The sequence below is a fragment of the Myodes glareolus genome, chromosome 7 (assembly GCF_982192425.1).
Source record: "Myodes glareolus chromosome 7, mMyoGla1.1, whole genome shotgun sequence".
Lineage (NCBI taxonomy): Eukaryota > Metazoa > Chordata > Mammalia > Rodentia > Cricetidae > Myodes > Myodes glareolus.
Window position 1 is genome coordinate 17,122,525 of NC_142032.1, and position 17,561 is coordinate 17,140,085.

General features: G+C 50.4%; 1 protein-coding gene and 1 long non-coding RNA gene across 9 annotated transcripts in view; one reads left to right on the forward strand and one right to left on the reverse strand.

Annotated features, from left to right (window-relative positions):
- The window catches only part of LOC125403633 (uncharacterized), an 84,021-nt gene that overhangs the window by 62,875 nt on the left and 3,585 nt on the right, over positions 1-17,561 (forward strand). The window lies entirely within an intron of this gene.
- Positions 1,091-17,561, reverse strand: part of Pax2 (paired box 2) — a 79,336-nt gene continuing 62,865 nt past the window's right edge. For 4 of the 8 annotated variants that reach the window (XM_085693979.2, XM_085693977.2, XM_048439160.3 and 1 more), the window contains 3 exons: positions 5,958-6,059; positions 3,803-3,889; positions 1,091-3,312 (listed from right to left, as the gene is read on the reverse strand). In XM_085693979.2, coding sequence (XP_085550105.1) covers positions 3,191-3,312; positions 3,803-3,889; positions 5,958-6,059 — 311 coding nt within the window. In that variant the 3' untranslated portion in view covers positions 1,091-3,190. Of the gene's footprint in view, positions 3,332-3,802; positions 3,890-5,957; positions 6,060-17,561 lie in introns of all 8 variants that reach the window. The other 4 variants (XM_085693978.2, XM_085693980.2, XM_048439161.3 and 1 more) reach the window with 1 other exon arrangement.

Sequence of the window (17,561 nt, forward strand, 5' to 3'; positions counted from 1 at the left end):
GGCGGTTGAGAAGGAAGTTGAACTATGGACGCTTCCTAGAGTTGAGAAGGGAAGTCTCTCCGGGTGGAGCACAGATAAGAGCTGGTACCACAAGTCTGTGTTGGCAATAAGGAAAGGTCTAGAGTTGACAGGATGCTGAAGAGATGGACAGGAGACATTTCTAAGTTTCTCTGATACAGCAGGGCAGGAGTGGACAATCAAGGCATCCCTTCTCTAAACAGGAACAGACAAACAGAAGGACAGAGACAGATCTTCCCTCTCACCTGAGGGCGAATGTGTTTAAAAAGACCAACACTATTCCTTCCTCTTCGCTTCCAGACCCCTCTAGGGCACCACACAGGACAACAAACTTCTCCTTTCATGCAGGAAGCAACTGACCCCCCCCCCCCCACATTCTCCTTTTGCCTAGGGCACTTAAGCTTTTCCTCTCCAGGTTCTCAGGCCTCAGCCTGAGCCGCTAGTTTCAGCTGCTGCTTGACAGGTCCTAGGTGGGACTTTGCAACACCCACGTGGTCCAAGAGGTCCCATGAGCCAGTTCTTAGGGTCTAGAAATAAAAGCTGAAAAGAGAAACTTGGAGTCAGGGTCTGCGGCCTGTGTGGTGTCTTAGGGGACACAGCACAAAATTGCAGCTGTACCAATGGGCAGCTAAATCCACTGGGGGAGGGGAGAGAAAGACAGGACCCCAGGCTACCCCTATCCACCAAGAGAGAGCCCTAGATGTTGCTCGTTCTGGGAACCTGCACCCCTAGGTGTGGTTGCAGGACACTGGCAATAAGGCAAGGCTGACTTGTTAGAGAAGGGTAATGTCAAAGTTACTCTGAAGTTCCAGAAAGCCAAAACTCCTCTCTTTCTCTCTCTCTCTCTCTCTCTCTCTCTCTCTCTCTCTCTCTCTCTCTCTGTGTGTGTGTGTGTGTGTGTTTGGGGGGGCGGGGTGGTGAGGAACAGACTTCTCCAGGCCATCATCAGGGTTCAGCTGCAGTCCAGGGGAGTCTTGGTCAAGGATTTAGAGGAATTCGCACTGGGAGTGGAGTTGAATCCTTGACAGAATTCTTGAGGGTCAGGGAGAGACAAACCTGGAGCCATGGGGAGTGACATACAAAATTTTATTATTATTATTTATTATTATTATTTATCATGTGCACAAAAAAAGGAAGAAAGGAAGGAAGAAAGAAAACAAAAATAATTAAAACGAACCGACACGTTGAAAGTGGCGGAGGAGACCAGAACTGTGGAAGACCTTTCGAAAGCTAGGCCTGATCCTGGATCCCGCGCTCCTTGAGCGGCCGCCAGCCAGACACAAGACTGGGATCAAGCCTGGCCTCGAAGCTGGGAGCTGGGACCTAGGGCTCCGCTACTGGGCCCCGCACCAGGCGCCGGCAGTGCCCTTAAACTGTTCTCTTTTCTCACTTTCCTTTTCAAATAAAAAGGCTCGAAGGGAAGAGAGATCTGGGCTAGGACTCCAAGCCTTTTCGGATTTGTTCAAGGATTTTTATTTATTTACTTATTTATTTTTTTCACTTTTATTGACTTTGTTTCTGTTATTTCGAGTCGTCACGATCCACGGTTGAGGAGACATGCAGGGAGCATCGCCGCTACCGAGAGAGAGCAACTACAGGGCGGGGAGGGACAGGGCGGCCTGGCCAGAGCACGTTGGCAAGGCCACAAGGGGCTAGCCCGGAGGCTGGCTCTGCCACTTTTAATGTAGCCTTGGAGGCCTGGGGCAGGAGGGCCGGGGCCGAGACAGAGACAAGTGAGGCAGAGAAAGAGACACAGAAGGGGAGAGCAGCAGAGAAAGGGGAGATGAAGAGGGAGAGATGCAGGGAGGTGAGAGCGGAAAACACGGAATTACAGAGAAACAGCCAACAAAACAGAGGCGAGAGGTGTCCACCGGACCATGTTCGTCATTTTGCATAGAGATTTCTTTCATAATTTTTTTTTGTAAAGTAAAAAAATGCCCCCTCCCCCAGGACGTGCTGTGCTTGAGTGGGCATGTAGCTGTGTCCCCCCTCCCCCCAGCGAGCGGCGACCCTCACAGCACGGACAGCAGGTGTATCTACAGGCAGGGCGGGCAGGGGACAAGGACTCTACGGTACCCGGCGGGTGGGCGGGGCTGAGAGGGAGGGGCTATGTACAGAGAGAGGTTCGCCTCCACACCACACACACCTTCTACAAAGCAGCCTTTTGGGTTTTTGTTTTGTTCGTTTATGCAAAGACCATCATATTAAATAAGTGTAGACTTTAGGGGCTCTGTTCGGCTGAGGGTGGATGTAGTGGGACAAGCAGCCCACGGTTTCCATCTCCCGGGCAGCTCGGTCGTCAGTTCCCTCCTGGCTCCTACCGCCCGCAGGTTGGGAGTTTGGGGTGGGGGGCAGCAAGTTACTGCTGGGGAAGACCAGTGCTGGCAGCCGCAGTCGGAGGAAACTATTCCCGCGGTGGCCCCGATGGGGCTGCGTGCAAGGTGTCCTGGGATGAAAACGCGCAGGAGGGGAAAGTCAGAGGCCAGCAGATGGAAGAGGCTCTGAGGTAGGGGCAAGGCGGGGCGAGAGTAGAGTCACTGCAGGAGATCCCACGCCCTGGGGAACTAGGCAGTCCGGGTGGACGAGCTCAGTTGGCGTCTGCTCGCCTTGGGTACCAGCCTTGGAAAACTCTGACGTCCCTAACGCTGTCCCTCGTGTCCGATCCTCGCGTCCGGGTACCACTGTCAGCGGCTGGACGCAGACAGAAGGCGGGGTCAGCCTGGCAGGCACAGGGGGTGGGGCGGGGCAGGAGTTTCCCCAGGGGTTCCGACCACGGCTCCTCCTTTAGCACAAAGTCCTTTCCTTAGTTTCCCTAGCTCAGCTTCTGCAGCGAAGCCTCCCGGCGCCCGGGCGTCAGAAGCGGGCTGCCCCCGGGTGGGCCACGCTGATTGTGTGTCACAGAAACTTGCTGGACGCGCGGGCCAGAGGCGGGAGACCTTCCGGGCGGCGCGGTGGTCCAGGCAGGCAGGGAGGGGTGGCGGGCGGGGCTGGCGATGAGCCGCGGCCTGAGGGTCCCACCCGCCGCTCCACCGGTGCTGTCAGGCCATCGACAGGGTGGTGTGAAGGACTGCGGGGGAGGGGGAGAGGGTGTCTCGAGGTGGAGGGGTGGGACTGGGACGGTGGCCGAGTGGCAGCTCGTAGCTTCGGTCCTCCCTCCCTCTGGGGTGGGCGGTCAGACTGGGACGATGTGGAGGCCGAAGCTGTCTGCCTGAAGCTTGATGTGGTCCCCGCGGTAACTAGTGGCGGTCATAGGCAGCGGCAGCAGCGGCAGGGGCGGAGCCCCGGGGGGCGGCACTATAATAATAAGGGGAACCTGGAAGTTAACACAGGAGAAGAATGGGCTGGGTGAGAGGACAAACAGGAGAACAAAAAAGGAAAGAAAAGCAAAGAAAAGCCCTCCCCGGGTCCGGCAGGATCAGGACTGGAGGAATGTGACCGCCCTGAGGCCAGATCCCCAGGAAGAGTGCTGCGTTCTCAGGGCGGGAGAGGGACAGGACAGGTGGCACCAGGCGGCAACAAGCCAAGGGGTTCTACCGGCCCCTGCGGCCAAGAGCCTTCCAGTGACCGAGAGACGGGAGGGGGAAAGAGGCAGGAGGCACCGGCGCCCCCGAGGAGTCCTCAGGCCCCAGCGTTGCTACAATGAGTCTGTCTCCCTGGCCCATCCGGGTACCCAGAGTTAGGGTGGTCTAGAGTGGGATCCGTGTCCCGAAGCAGCCTGCGCGCCCGACCGGGCGGGCGAGCAGGCCAGTCGCTGAGCCACCCGCCAGCCAGGTGGCGTACTCACTTAGTAAGGCAGGGTTGCTGAATCTCCAAGCCTCGTTGTAGGCGGTGTACTGGGGATGGCTGTAGGGGTTGCCTGAGAACTCGCTCCCTGTGGGAGGTGGGGAACTGGAATTAGATGTGCTCAGTGTGCCCGGTTGGTCTCTTCTGCCCTCCCCGCTAGTCCCAGTCTCAGGTGTTGCAAGCAGAACAAGGGTCCGTGGGGGCAGGGTAGAGGTGAGGCATTCCACGCTCTCCGCGTGGGGACAGCCACCAAAGGCAAGAAGTACCCATATCTCCGCGCAGCTAGGCATGGAGGGATCTGCGGGCAGGTTTGTGCCTGGGCTCCCCCGCGAAGCACTTCTGGCTACTCAGAAGGGGTTTGGCCTGGTCTGGTTGTGCCCACTTAAGTAACTCGGGAGCCCGAGAACTTTTATAGTGGACACTTGTTTTAGGAACTCCACAGGATTAAAGAGGGGGAGGGTGGTGAAGGAAGTCCCTTGAGACACTTTGTCCCAGAAAGTCCTAAGAATGGTATCTCAGCGCTGTGCCAAAACTAGGCAGGTGGCGATGGTGCTGTTCTCCTGGGAAATAACCCCTTCCACTGTTTCCTCCTGAGGTCCACAATGAGCGCCACGCAAATGGAGGAGGAGACTTGCAGGAACCAAGTGGACAGCCCGCAGGCCCAGTGGAGGGCTCTGTGGGTTGAGCGCCTTCGAGCGCTGCCTCCCTCCATTCAGGAGGAGAAAGGCCAGGCCTATGGGTTTCCCCCTCGCCCTTTCTCCTGTGTGATGACCCCAGACTGTTTACAGTGATCCCTAACCGCGGGTTAAGTAGAGGAGAAGGGGCCGCACTCCAAGAAGGAGCTGGGTGGGGGTGGGGGATGCAGTCACTGGAAAGCCTGTTTATTGACGAGGAGGGAAAGCATGCGTGCAGCAGGATAATGAGCTTCTGAGCTCAACTGTGACCAAGAGGAACTGAGCTATCTCCTTCCCCATCGCTAATGAAACAAGTGTAATTTCCTCATCAGCACTAGATTCTGTTTAACGACTCCCCCCTTGCCACCATGAGCTCTCTGCGGCTCCCCTCATCCCCACCTCCCTGCAGACTCCCCACCCCCACCTTCCCACTCTTTCCTCACCCCCCCACCTCCCTAAGACCTCCTCCAGCCTCCACCTGCACACTGATCTACCTCCAAAGCCTCTCCTTGCCCCCTACCAAGGCTTCTACCTGCCTGGGCAGAGCAGATTCCCTTCATCCACACCTCCAGCTTCTTCCAGTCCCTATTCCTAGTTTTCTCCACCCACCTCTGCTTACTCAGGGCTGATCCTTGAGGGGTGAGGCCAATCGCCCTTTCTAGCCTCTCCTTCTCCCCCTTCCAGTGAGAGTTGAACTTCAGGAACTGGGCACACAAAAGACTCCAGAGGCAGTCGGTTACAGGCTGGGAAAGTCTTGGTCATTTTAAGACAAGAGATTTTTGGTGTTTCTTTGACTTTAAACCACACCCATTTGGGATGGGTGGTAGAGATAGCAACCACCAGGCTTTAAATACAGTCTCTTGACTCCTTAATTCCAAACCCAAGTACAAGGCCTCTCAGCGAAAAGGGTGCACTGGAGTCCCAGAGGAGCCTAGAGGGCCCGCGTCCTCTGAAGAAGGGTAAAGGTGTTCTAGCTCATTTCTCTCTGGAGTTGGGGTCTCTCTGTTTCCCTCCTGTCCTCCACTCCACTTTGAGACTAGCTTCCTTCTCTCTCTGAACTGGGGTTGGTTCTCTATAGTGCTTTCCTCCTCTGGCTTGGTGTGGACCACTGTGGCTTTGTCTGAATGACTGCCATGCCCCTGAAAATGGTCTTTGGTTCCAAGTTTCCATGGAAACCAGGGCAGGCTCTTCCAAGCAGTGTCAGCTAGCTGGGGTGGGCTGGAGCATTGGGGCATAGGCTTGGATGGTTGGGTGCTGAGGAGGGGCCATAACCTACAGCTCTGTACACAAGGGACACTTCTGAAAGTTTCCTCCTGGCGTTACTTCTAAAGGGCAGACTGTGGCTTCTGAGGAGGAGGGATGAAGGACAATGGTTTGCAGACAGTGGCTTGTTGGCTCTCCTCCCACTCCCAGCCTTAGACTACAGACCATTTAGCAGCTCACCCACAATTTAGATCAGACATCTCCAGTATTGTCACCTACCAGGCACCATTCCTGCCAGGGTGGAGGTAGGATAGCTCCCCTGGCCAGTGGGGGGCACATGAGGGGGGTAACCAGGTAGAGTGGTGCTCGCCATATCACGACCTGGAGAAACACAAAGGGGAAGGCGTGAGGCCCGGAAGAGAGGGGACAGCCTCAGCTCACACCTGGATGCTAGGGGGAGGAAGGAGATGTGCAGATGTGCATCTGAGCAATTGGGCCCCTGAGTGCCTGAATATGGGTCCAAATGTCTAGATGTGTGTCTGCCGTTAGCCTTGTGCGTGTGTGCGTGTGTATGTGTGTGTGTGTGTGTGTGTGTATGTTTTATGTTGCTCATTGTATATCTGTGCATACATGTATGCCTGCCTCAGTCTTTGTCTCCATGATTCCCAACTGAGGAGGAGAAGGGCAGAGATGACCTGGGTTTACTTCTCTGAAGACACTTAGCTACTGTTGTTCTAGCGGACCTCTGTCATCCTGTCTACTGCTCTAACACCCATCTTTCCCTCAGGTCAAAGGCACCACACTACCACCTCTACAAGGGTAGAGCCCTTCTAAGCGGACCTGTAGATGCCAGGCCTGGATAATGGGGGACTAACGGGTGGGCTATTTTGCTACAGTTGGCATTTAAATGATATAAAACCATCTCTGAAGTGAATCAGAAACTTTGAGGGCAAGCAGGATTGCATCAAGTTCCAGTGAGCAAAATCTGCTTCCCCTACCAACAGCCTCGCTGGAAACCTCTATTAGTCAGAGCCTACAGAGTGGGAGATGGGACTTCACTCGCCAGAAGCAGGGAGTCAAAGTGAATCAATATTCGAGAGATACTTCCACCCAGAGACATTTGTCCTGGAATACAGTAGCATGTGTCCATTTCTGTGGAAGGGTACCTTCTAGCATACTCCAATCTTCATGGACAGCATTGGCTCCTTCCACCCTCCCACACCCCATACACTAGAGCCTGCCCTCTCCTGGGGCCCATGCATCTGCTGCTGATTCCCCTGTCTTCCTCGCCAGATGGTGTCATTCTATTCCTCGGGCCTCTGTCCAACCCTGGGAAGGCAAGGTGTGGCTGGAGGAAGTCATAGCACTCTGTATACCGCCCCTAGTTCACTTTCTGTCCCTTAGTTGGGTCCTAGTCATGGTTAGGTCCATGGAACTTTTCATGGCTATTCCATAGCATCTTTCTTCAGTACCATCCACTTGATGACGTCATCTACTTCATTCCTCAGATGTGTGCTTTCTCAACCCCACCTTGACACCTCTGAGAGAGTCATCCTTCTCTAAGAGTAAAGAGCCTCTGCTCAGGCTTTTCCATTTCCTGCTGCCTGCTGAATACCCTCATTAGCTGTCCATTGTCACCTCAAACTCAATAGGAATAAAGGCACATTCATCTTCTTCTCCGGCAGTTTCCCAGCCTTTTAAAGACATACATAAACTTCAGAGTGCTAGACACAGCCTTCTCTTTCCCATCCCTTCCTATATTCAACAGATTCTCCTTAGCCATTTCTGTTGTATTCATTTCTATTCTCTCTGTCACATTTATAGTTCAACCCCCGAGTGCCTGCCTTTGGCTTGTTCCAGTGGTTTCTCTTTGCTTGTATTCCTGCCTTCACATTCTTCCCCCTTACCAATCTAAAATGTGGCTGCTAGCCCTTCTGAAACACTGCTTGCTTTCAGTGTACCGCCTCCTTGTAAATACTGCCATTGACTTCCTGTAGGCTACAGTTTGAACAGAGAACTCTCCAGACTCCATGTCCCCCAGGTACTCACCCCACTTGGCTTTTTTAGCTCTGATTCTTACTTCTGGTTCAGTTTGTTTTCATCTTGTGATGTAAAATGCCTGTGCTTGGATGTGACCTTTGCTTCCTTCCTACTCGTGGTTTTCTTCCAGCTCAAGCCTCAACATTCCCTTTCTTCTACTCGTCAAGGAAGTTTCTTTTAAGTTTCCAGGACATCTGTGTTCCACGGTTGACTATGTCAATGTCATTATATTGCAAAACACAATGTCAGTTCTGCTGTTTCATGCCAAACCGACCATAACTCACTCAAGGGTAGGACCTACGTCTGATCTATCCTGTATAGTTGAGAACACAGTAGACTCTCAATAAGTACTTATTGATCAATTCTTACAGTTCCTCCATTGCATCCACAACTGTTCCCTGATGGATGATAATGGTTTCTCATTGTTTCATATGTGTTGATCTACACAGAGTAACACAACTAAGACAAATCTGCTTGTATCTTTTCCCTCTAACAATCAATTGAAATGAGGCTGGAGAGTTAGCTGTATGCTTAAGAGCACTGGCTACTCGCCGAGAGGACCCAGGTTCAATTCCCAGTAGCCAAATGACAAATCACAACTGTTAGTAACTCCAGTCCCAGGGGAGTGATGCCCCCTTCTGGCCTCTTTGGGTACCAGGCATGTGGTGCCCAGATACACATGCAGGCAAACACTCTTATTTATTAAAATCAATAAAAGTTTAAACATTTGAAAAATAAACTAAAACAGCAGTGGGATTTTTACAAAGATTTTCAGTGGTAGATTCATCTCTGGTGACTCAGATTTACAGCGCAACAGAATGGTTTCCTTCTGTGCCTGTTGGGTGTGGCTATCGCCTTACACCTCCTGAAATGCACTAATCAGACAACCAGCAAAAAAAATGCCACTTCTGAATCCCAGGCAGTAGAAGAATCTGCATTTGCTTTTTGTTTGTCCTATTTTGTTTTATTTTAAGACAGTCTTACACCTAGTTCAGGCTTGCCTCAAACATGTGATCCTCCTGCCTCAGAGTCCTGAGTACTGGGAGGGATTACAGATATGTGCCACCACATCTTGCTTGTGTTTGCTTTGTTGTAGGTTTTCTTGTTGTGTGTGTGTGTGTGTGTGTGTGTGTATAAAATTTGCCTTTTCAAGGCAGGATTTTTTTGTGTAGCCTTGACTGTCCTAGAATTAGCTCTGTAAACCAGCTGACCTCTAACTCAGAGATCCACCTGCCTCTGCCTCCCGAGTGCTGGGATTAAAGCTGTGTCACTGCCTGACTTCTGTATTGACTTCTATTGTCAATAATAAAGTGCACATCTCCTGAGCATCTCTCAGCAGAGAGGACCCGAAGCGCACAGCAAGAGAAAACACCTATCAGTTCCTAGAGAGAGAAATGAATTATGTGGCATTTATTTGCCAGAGAAGACCCAAGAGAAAAGGGGATTATGGGAGATGTGGAGGTTTTGAAACTAGAGAGATATAGAACACAACTCTTCCAGGCCCTGTGATCTCAGTATCCACAGAGCAGCCAGGAAGCAGAATGTGCCTCCTTCCTCCTTTGCCCCTCCCTTCTTATTCTTTCTATTGTTTTTCATTCTGGACATTATGCCTTTTTGTTAATAACAGGAAAATTGATTTGATCTTCACTGCCATCATTCTTACAACCAATTGAACACAAGTTCCCCACAATGGAAGGTATTCACACGGAACAACAGACCAAAACAAAATAACAAAACCCAGAAGAGACAAAGAAAGGGTGGATGATCCAAAAGCTGTCTTCAGTCAATCCTCTTGCAAAGTTTATTCCCACAGCTACCTGGCCTGCAAAGTGGCATGTTCAACTTCCAGCAGGTAGAAGACTGCCTACTGAGAGCCGCTCCCTGAATGATTGATTGGAAGGCACGTTTCCAAGTTCTACTTTAAAAAAAAAATCTAATCTTTAGGTAGCAATTTAAAATTTGAAAAATATGGGCGAAGAGGCCTGTGGTGAGGAAAAAGCATCTGAAGTTTCCCAGTGTTTGTCCTACACCTGTGCTTTGTTCTGTAGCGGCGTCGCCACAAAGAGGTCCCTGTGCAGGACCTCTAAGTCAACAAGGTATCAGGTACTGCACACAAAGCACGCTCAATGACTCCATTAGTACACAGATGACACCTGACAAGCAGGGAAAAATTGACCAAAGTCTTGCTAGAGCCATATATTCTCCTGGAACACCATTGTCAATAACGGCAAACACACAGTGCAGGAAGTTTTCAAATTACTAAAACTATCATACCATTTGCCCAGCAGCGTTCTTTGAGCAAGCCTCCTTTGGCGAGGGAATATCAATGGGAAGCGGAAGAACTGACAGAGCGCTGGGTGCTGCAGTCTTACGGGGAGACGGGCAGATGGCGGTGGGGGTGACTCAGAAGCAGAAGCATGGGAACAGGAGAAAAGCCTACACGGCAGAGTGCATCCGCTATGAAATACGTGCCGTCCCGTGGAAGACAGGAAGCAGTAAAGCATTTGCTTGCTCGCTGACAATGCCAGTGACATAAAAAGCACCGGGAATCCAAATGGATAAAAAGTCAACGTTCCTGTGAGGGAGAGGGCATTTCATACGGCCTACTTGCCTTCTGATGCTACAAAGCTTTCAAAGATGAGTCTTCGGGATGACCATGCCTTTCTTTTAAAGGTAGAGAGATAGGGACACAGAGGCATAATGACTCTCCTGTGACCACACGGCTAATAAATGATAGCACCAACATTAGAAGCCATGTCCATGCCACACTGCCTTTAATGACAGCATGGACCCAGATACTCCCCCCAAAAGAGCTGAAGAAAAGGAAAGGAACTTTTCCAGCAAGCAAAACCTCATACCACTACATTACCATTAAGATGAGGAGAGGAAAAAAAAAAGGGACACAAGGAAGGAACAAGCGTATGGGAGGTCTGTAGTAAAACTCCATGGGGTGGAGTCTTCGTCTCCTTTGAGAGTTCTTTAACACGAAAAAGCCCCTGTGAGAAGCAGCAGTAGTGGAGAGGCTTAAAGTACCCAGAAGTGTTAGAAGCACTGTACTTGATGAGGGTGTCTTCGCAGTTCAACTGCGGGAGTCCCTGAAGACTCCAAAGCCAATTTTTGCAGCAGTCGCTCTGTCTGAATCAGACAGTGCACTTTCGTCAGGCATTCCTTAGCAAATGGGCCAGAGCAAATCAACTGTTTTGGAGAATTCTAAGTGCAGCCTCTCTCCCAAGCATGGGCAGAAGCAAAGTCCCAAGCTTTATGAAGAAATGAGAGGTTTTAAGTCATTAGACCGTGTGTGCCGTTTGGTTGAATCAGCAGTCTCCTGGCTCCTGGTCTTTCTAGCAGCCATTGAGCCGCTACCATGTGCCAGTCCTCACCTTCATTATCTTACATGTGTTATCACCTCCTTTATCAATTCCACCAGCTGAGCTATTTTTAATCCCCGATTTTTCAGATCAGAAACTGAAACACAGAGGAACTAAGGATTATGGTCGGGATTTCACAGCTAATTGACAGAGGAACCTGGACTACAGAATTGATAGACCAGGGGATTGATACTAGAATGATACTCCCAAATATGACAGACCTAAAGAGAGTAACCGGGGCTCATGCTCAATGAATCTGTCCTGTAAGAGGACATCTTAGACTGTTTGTTTCGGTTTGGCTTCTGGAGACAGGACTTTTCCGTACAGCTCTGGCTGTCCTGAAACTCACTCTGTAGACCAGGCTGGGCTTGAACACAGAGAGATCGGCCTGCCTCTGCCTCCTGAGTAGGTGGATTAAAGGCATGCGCCACCACCGCCGGGTTCAACACTGTTTTGTGCATTTCAGCTTGCCTCATTTTTGTGAAGCAGGGGATTTTAGATTGGGGTTCATTGATTTGGTAGGGCACCACAGATATATTTCAAGCTATACATAAGTGTTACTATACCTCTTTCTGAGTAGGAGGTACATTTTAAAAATGGTATTCTCAAAAGTATTCATGACTCCAAAATGAATAAGCTATGCTTATAAAGCAAGCAAGCAAACGAGGGAAACTCTGTCCTTTGGTTGAAGAAACTGATTTGTGTGTACCTTCTCAAATAACATTAATGAAACCACATAAGAAACGGCCAAATGCGAAGTATCAGGCTTATCTCAAGTCCAGGTCTATGTCAGTGCTCAGAACGTAAGAAGGAAGCTGCCCAGGCACAGAAACTGCTTCTAGAGAGTCTTTGGCAACGAGGCTCATTAGACACAGATTTACACAGCAGAAGTTCTATCCAAAGACTTTAGAGATGCTTTTGCTTGGCATCTTTCTCGGAAGATGAACATTTCTGCTATCCATTTGACACTGCGGAGAACCCTAAGGCCAGAAAACATAACTCTTGTTTTACTGCCCTAGCCTCACGTTTGTCTGCCTCTCATATGAGGTGGCAAGAAGGAAGCCATTAGATTTCCTCAAGGCTAGTGGTCTGTGCTTACATCTGACACAAACATAATGCATGCAAGAATATAGTCACCGACTTTTTAATTGCTGCCTACGTTTACTTTATCTTTGCATTTACAAGTTATATGTAATACATTAAAACAGTGACTCTTGAATCTATAAATGATGCTTTCAAGAGAGGGAAATCGCGTTCTATGTATTTCATTTTGGTTTTTATTTCTAAGATTTTTCAGACTCTCCCAAGGTTTGCCTTCTAGAACAGAGGAGCCTGTGGAAGGACCCCACTTACACCACTGTGTGGACTTGCCTGCTCCAGATTCCAGCAGAGGGGGCTGTGCTCACAGCTCAGGGTGGCTGTTCTCCTAGCTGAGCGGCTTGTCCACTGACAGCAGGACCTTTAGTCCCCCGAGGTATCCTAGGCAGAGATGCTAGATCTGCACTGGCTCAGTGAGGTCTGTGCCTTGACTGCCAAACATCTGGGCACAACTGGTCAGGTTATTTCCACCTTCTTATCTCACACAAGGCCCTTATAGGGCTGTGCTCTGCAGCATGGGGGTGGAGGGAGCCCAGGAGGGGCGTTCCTCTAACTTTACTGGGCGTGGATAGAACTGCTGGCTCAGCCTGAGAGAAATTTAAGGAGAATCGCGATTTCAAATGGCCAGAAGGAAACTTGGCTCACTTACAGAGGTGGAAATTGTGACTTGGAAAGGTACCATCTTCTCTGACTCCATGAGCAAATAAAAAGCAGAGCTGGGCAGATGTCGGTGCCCATGCTGTTAGGCAAGGCGCTCACCCACAGTCTCGGTGCATAAGAGACCCTCATGCTGGGTGGGCAGAGGTTAAGCCGGTTTGCACAGTCTCCTGCTACTCCCGGGTCTCCCAGTTCCTTTCTGGCTTTATTTTGTTCTCTGAGAGCGCTGGGTTGTCAGGTCTAATCCTTCTGAAAGCACGGTGTTTCTCAAGCTCTCTGTGTAAGTGAAACCCTAATCCCAAGGAAGACTGCCACTTAAGCTGCTGGAGCATTAGCCTGTTCCTGGAGCCACCGCTGGATTTCCTCCTCTCTGCCAGGCAGCCCCGCTGCCATGGGGAGGAGAGCAGTGGATTCCAAGCTGAAGGCTGCAAAGCCCCTCAGAGTGACAACAGCGGCAGGGCTGCCTCTCAAAGCTCAGGGTTAAAGAGGCATTGGCTTATTTGTCCTGAGGGTCTTCCTGTCACCTTGTGGATATCTGGTTCTCTGAGAAACAGGTTTCAAGTCTTGCCTTGGTGGCTTTAAGGCCACTAAGACATTTCTGAGCCATTCCTGTGACATTCCTTAGAGCACCACCATTCAGAATTCCCGGTCACTCGGGAAAGGCTGTATTAGCAGCCTTCTCCTTAGACAGCCTCTGCTTAGGAAGTGCCAAAGAGCAGAGCAAACAAACTCAGCGTTGAGGGACCCCTCTTTGGGCCACCCTAAGCATCTCTAAACAACATTCGGCAGCTGAAAGGGTCTTTCTACCTCCCTCATTGCGAAAACAGGGTGCTTGCCCAGACAGGCAGCCCTCCTTAGCCTGAGCTGGGTACTGTACAACCGCACACATTTAAAGACCATGGGTTTTGTGAGAATGTTGATTCACACTAAGAGGCCTGTCTCTCTTATCACTAAATAGCTTAGAGAACATGATGAAGGAAAAGCATGGCCCCTTTGACATGCCCAGCATCTTGGGTTTCTTTCAAAGATAGAAGAGACAAAGAGAAGTGGTAGAAACTCCCATGATGTGGACCACATTCTGGCTCAGCTTAGAAGGCCACAGAACAAGTCTACTCAGATGCCCCAAACCCTTGTCATCTTCCCCATGATTCCCTGTGTGGCCCCAGTGTTTGCTTCTGCCCAGACCCACTTCTGGGGAGACTAGCCCAGCATTCCTGGGATGGCTGATAGGAAAAGACATGGGTATATGTTACAACACTTCAGCTTGGGTTCTACTCTAAAGAGTGAGCTAAAGGCTTTTCACATCTCTCCCTCAAAAGGTAGACTGGATAAAAGAGGAAAGGAAGTATCCCATCCAATGCTTCCCTAAGCTGCAGGCCCTGGGCACCAGCATATCTGTCAATGTCTCATTGCTATGGAAATGCCTCCATAATTAAATCACAGTGAGGTCTGGGGCTTAAGGTCCTTGGGGATGGAGCTAGAGGCCTCAGAGGTAGCTAGAGGAGGCCTCACCTCTTTGCCTCGGGCCTTCTCAGCCTAGATTGAGGTGTTGAGGAGAAGCCCTCTGGTGGGGGTTGATCACCACTGGAATGGGGCTCTTTGACTCTCTACATGTCTGGAGTTGCCCTCACCCTCTTCTTTCAAGGTTCGAGGGAAACTCTGGTGTCTGTGTTCTAAATTCCTCCAGCTAATCAGGGCTGTGAACCAACAGACAAGAGTAGGAGACTCCCAGCCTCCTTCGGCAGCATTTCTGAGCTTTTATTGCCTTCTCCTACCTGTAAGGGGCTGGCCACGGGCTATGTGTTTATTTTATGGGGGAAATGTAGTTGCATTGGAAGGGGGTTGTTAACTACAGGAAAGGGGAGGTCCCTGGAGGTGCTCAGGACTCTTTGAGTAGAGGAGGAGGTTTCCCAGGGTTCACAACTCTCTCTGCCAAAGGGTCACTTTGTTGTCCATTGGAGATTTGGGCAACATGTGCAAGATGCTGCATTGGCACCCTGCATCCAAGGTTGTACTGGCATTGCTTCCTCTAGCCCCCAGGACTGGGGTCAACCCTGCTCTTTAGCTCTGAACCTGGGGTGTCTATCCTCATTCTGTTCAAAGTGGACAGTTTCTACCTCCTCTGTCTTGGGCACTCCCCTCTTGGGTAGAACTCACAGATCTTTCCTGGACCTAAGTGACAGCTTCCTTCAAAGCCGTAGTCTCTAGGCAGCCAGGAAAATTTCCCTGGGCTCTTGAATAAAACTGCCTCCTCTCCACCAAGGCTGGGAAGATCAGAGTCTAACTAACTAACCTCCCCTGCAACATACACAGTAGGAAGGGAGCGCTGTCCTGGGTCTGAAATCGCTCATAGTCAATATTATCCAGAAGAAGAGCAAGACTCTGTACTGAGAAGACTGAATTTAGATAAACTTGGAATAGGCTCGCTCCTCTTCCCTTCCTCTCGCTGGCCTTTTGGGTTTCCATTATCTTACAATTGGCTTGGCACCAGGGAAAGGCTCCTGGGTCTGGATCCAGGCTAAAGAAAAAGCTCATCTTTCTCTTCAAGTTTTTCCTTAATTGCTGTTCACTTTGGGATATTCCATAAGAGCTAGCTCTTGGGGATTTTAATTGTCCTCTGTATCACTTCTGCTAACTTTTCCTTTTGAGGATGGTTCATAGGCACATGAAATGTGGAAACGTTTTTATGATGGGCTCATCTTCTATGGTAGGTTCTTTTGATTGTTTTTTGTTTTGTTTTTTTCTCATTGGGAATCCTCTGCATCTTGGATCATGGGCTATCTCTACATAGAAGGTTTTACTTCATTCCTGCTCACACCAGAGTGAACTATCGCCCCCCTCAAAATCCTGTGTAAGTTCTTAGCGCGGGGACCTTGCAACTGTTTATGGCATGAACTTGGTCTTAGGTCTACATATGAACTTTCGTGGCCCCTTTCCTCATAATGACATGTGTCTCTCTACTTTGTTGCCCTGGGTCATGAGGAAGAAAGCACCTTGGCTCTCCAGTCCCTGGACAGTGCTTCCTTGTTCTGTTTCCATTTCTCTTGGGTCCGAGATCACACCTTCTGCTTGGTGCATTCCGCTTTAACATCCCTGCGCTAGGGTTTGTTTACCTCTATAAGAAGGCCACAGTGTCTCACAACCTGCTTTGACTCTGACTTTCCTCTGTTTTTGGGTCCAGAGTGAGGTGTGACCGTGTATTAATCACTCTGCTGCTATATCTTAACCAGCTCTGTCTTATCTGTAAGCTTAGTCTGCCTTGTTTCTGAGTACCAGGGCCGTTCCTCTCATACCTTTGACTCTACTGAGGGTGAGAACTGTATTTGTGCAAGGTTTGCCCAGTGCTTGGTGGTGTTGCCCACTAGAGGCCAGTGAAGCCCACTCTATATAGCTGCTCTGGGGGCATGTGTGCTCCTTAGCCTCTCTGAGAAGCATCGGGGCTAGGCTGGCACCAACTCCCTTCAGCCTCACAACCTGCATATACCCAGGAAGGAAACCTGCTCTGCTATAGAGCAGATTTTGCCCACGTCAAGGCACTCTCGGATCCCCAGGGACTTTGAGGATTCTAGAACTTGTTTCCAGCTTCTCCTCTCAGAATAACATTACTTTCAGGGTCTCTGCAGGCTTCCCTACTGCCGCAGCCTGGGCCAAGGCCAGAGAGGAAGCCATGGGGAAGAGGGGCTCTTGCTGCTCCCGGTGATGGGAAACTTAAGAAATGAATGCTAGAACAGGTGACCGCAGCAGAGGCCTCTCTGTAGAGTCCCAGATCAGAGGGCTTGGGGAATACTTAGGGGCTAAAGGCTACTACTCCCCTGTGGGGTCCTCTGAAGAGGATAAGAAGGCTTTGAAGGCAGCTCCAAGCAACCACCCTGAGGGAGCCCGAGGCCAGAGTGCCCCTAGCCCTTTCTCCCATCTAGTGGGTCCCATTTTCCTTATCACTTAGTTGAGACTCGGCTCTGTTCCAGACCGGCAGCCTAGAGCAGTGGGCTGGAGTAAAGAGATGCAGCCGAGCTAGGGCAACCCAGCGGCGGAGGGGAGAGTGGGTGATAAATTTAAATAACCAGCTTGACTTGGCAGCTTGCTGGGTTGTGATGCAGTGAAATTAAAATCTCGGCAGAACTTCCAAACGCTACCCTGAGAAATTGATGTCTTGCCTTGGTTCCCTGCTGGAAGCTGGGTGGGGAGGCTCTCAGGCTGAGTCCTAGCCTGTGGCAGCCACCCTTGCCTGTGATGTGATTAGCTGTGTCCTGGCCCACTGGCTCCCGGTCTCCCCGCCACACAATAGTACAGGCTCCTGTCTCCTCTCAGTCTTGACCTTGTGGAACAGCTGTATCAAGTGGCTGGTGAAGTTTGAAATCAGCCTCTAGTGCCAGGAAGTGGCAGGAATATCAATAAGGTCTGGATTTTCAGATTGGGCCAAGTTCCATCTTCCTTAAGGCCCATTTCTTAGGGTTTGCCTCTTCTGAGGGAGGATGGTGAGCTGGGTACCTGGGGACTTGCGGATTGCCTTAGCATGTCCAAGGCTATGGGCACAGCATGACCTGGTAGCTCCCTGATTTAGCATCCATGAGGCCATACTACTACTAGATTCCCTTTTTCCTCCACCAAAGCCCTTACTATTCTCAGATGAAATAAGCTTTTAAAGGATGTCTGTGCCCCGGATGGAGTGGCTCACTCTTTTTAATCGAAGTACTCAGGAGACTGAGGTAGTTAGTTTGCC